The 1,833-nt window shown below is 36.7% G+C and overlaps 1 protein-coding gene across 1 annotated transcript in view; it reads left to right on the forward strand.

The window, feature by feature from the left end:
* The first annotated feature begins 1,154 nt into the window (after positions 1–1,154).
* Positions 1,155–1,833, forward strand: part of TBCA (tubulin folding cofactor A) — an 18,158-nt gene continuing 17,479 nt past the window's right edge. The window contains exon 1 of the mRNA XM_004703664.2: positions 1,155–1,260. Within this exon, the coding sequence (XP_004703721.2) occupies positions 1,174–1,260 (87 nt within the window). The 5' untranslated portion in view covers positions 1,155–1,173. The remainder of the gene's footprint in view (positions 1,261–1,833) is intronic.

Raw genomic sequence — 1,833 nt, forward strand, 5'->3', positions numbered from 1 at the left:
CTGTCCATTGTCCCCAGAGGCAGGGAGCAGGCCCACCCCTGTGGAGGGATGAGACAGCAGTCTGGCAGCAAGGATCTGACTTCTCCCCACAACCAGAATTATAGGAGACTGAGTTATTATGATCTATTGAATGTTTGATTATCAAAGGAGTAATCAGTAGGGCTTTGTATTGTTCTATTCTTTGTTGAAAGTCATCCTGACTTACATTAATACATTTTCTAGTTTCAGTAAATAGATGTTTATTTGTCCATTTCTTCTAACTATCTGTGAGGAAGTCAGGTCTAAATGATTTGTCTCTGGTCTTGGCATAAGAAAGGCCCGGTATAAAGTTAAATATAAAGCAAATACTTGTTCAACAATTGTTGAAAAATAATGGAATATTTCATTGTTTTGGATTTGTCATTCAGTATATTGATCTCCCCTCCACTTCCCCAGTAAAACGTAGCTTTACCATTGTGTTGTTTAAAGTACATGTTTAGGAATTATATAAAAGTAAATGCAGAACAGAAGTATTATAAGTCCGATACTAGTCCATAAGTCCCTCTTCAGACTCATGCAGGCACATGCAATGAAGCAGAAGGCAGGAGTTTCACAGGCCAGCGATTGCAAAGTGGTGTGGATCCAAGGTCAGTGAAAGCATGGCAGGAGGCAGCTCTCAGAGCCAGCAAGCAGGAAGGTGAAGGCAGAGAAAGAGAAAGGAAGGTTCCCAGGGCACCCCCCTTATGAGAAGTCCAACCCCACAAAGAGGCACCATCAGGCTGTGACTTGATTGACAGGTTGGATACTACCTCTATTCTTTTATATATCTTCAAGTTGACATAAAATTATATAACTACCATAGTACATAATAATTTTAGTGTTATTTTCATATTGTAAATATGTGTTATGTAGCAGAACGGATTTTTTTTATTTGAAATTTGAGAGTGTCATGCTTTGTTTATTTGTTTTGATTTTTACACTTGCTTTAAGTAGTTAGAGGGTTTGAGGCAGGAGGATCTTCTTTAGTTCTATGGCCAAAGTACTTTCCCCTCCCCCCATTCTAATATATCTGCTTTGTTATTTTAAGTGGGCTTCATATTTACATGATTTTTTAAATTTCTTGTTGTCTGTTCAATAGAAAGAAAATTAATTCTTCAAAACATTTTTATTTATAGATTGGTCAAGGAAAAAGTGATGTATGAAAAAGAGGCAAAACAACAAGAAGAAAAGATTGAAAAAATGAAGGCTGAAGACAGTGAAAACTATGCCATTAAGAAGCAGGTAAAACTATATCTTAAACAGTAATTGCTCACATTGATAAAGTACCATATTAACTAACACAATCTTTGTAACAGCTCTCTGTGGTGACATTGTTATTTGGGTTCATTAAAATCTCCACATGAAAAGATAAAGGAAAAAGAAAAAGAAAAAAACATTAAAAAGAAGAAAACACTCCATGTAAAGAGGAAGAAAATGAAACACAGGTTAAATGAGTTGTCCAAGATCACACACCTGCCAAGTGGTGTTACTGGGATTTGAACACAGGTTTTCTTGGCCCCAGAATTTGGTAACTATTAAGTATACTATCCATTCAACCATAAATACACATTTAAATTCATACATATTATGCCAAGCAGATATGAATAGCAACAAAATCAAATATATAGAAGGATAGGTGAAAAAGTATTGCTACTTGGATTCCAGTTCATACGTGCGCTGGTGTATTTCAAACTGCATGTGTAGTCAGTGGGTGGCCGCAGATAACTTCTCTCGTAACAAATTTCTCAGTCTCACTAGGGTGCCTTCAAAAACAGGGCAAATCAGAACAGTGGCACCCGAGATCTCCTGGACCAA

Source organism: Echinops telfairi, unplaced genomic scaffold, assembly GCF_000313985.2.
Source record: "Echinops telfairi isolate 266 unplaced genomic scaffold, ASM31398v2 ScPeMD7_7469;HRSCAF=8507_1, whole genome shotgun sequence".
In the NCBI taxonomy this organism is placed as follows: Eukaryota; Metazoa; Chordata; class Mammalia; order Afrosoricida; family Tenrecidae; genus Echinops; species Echinops telfairi.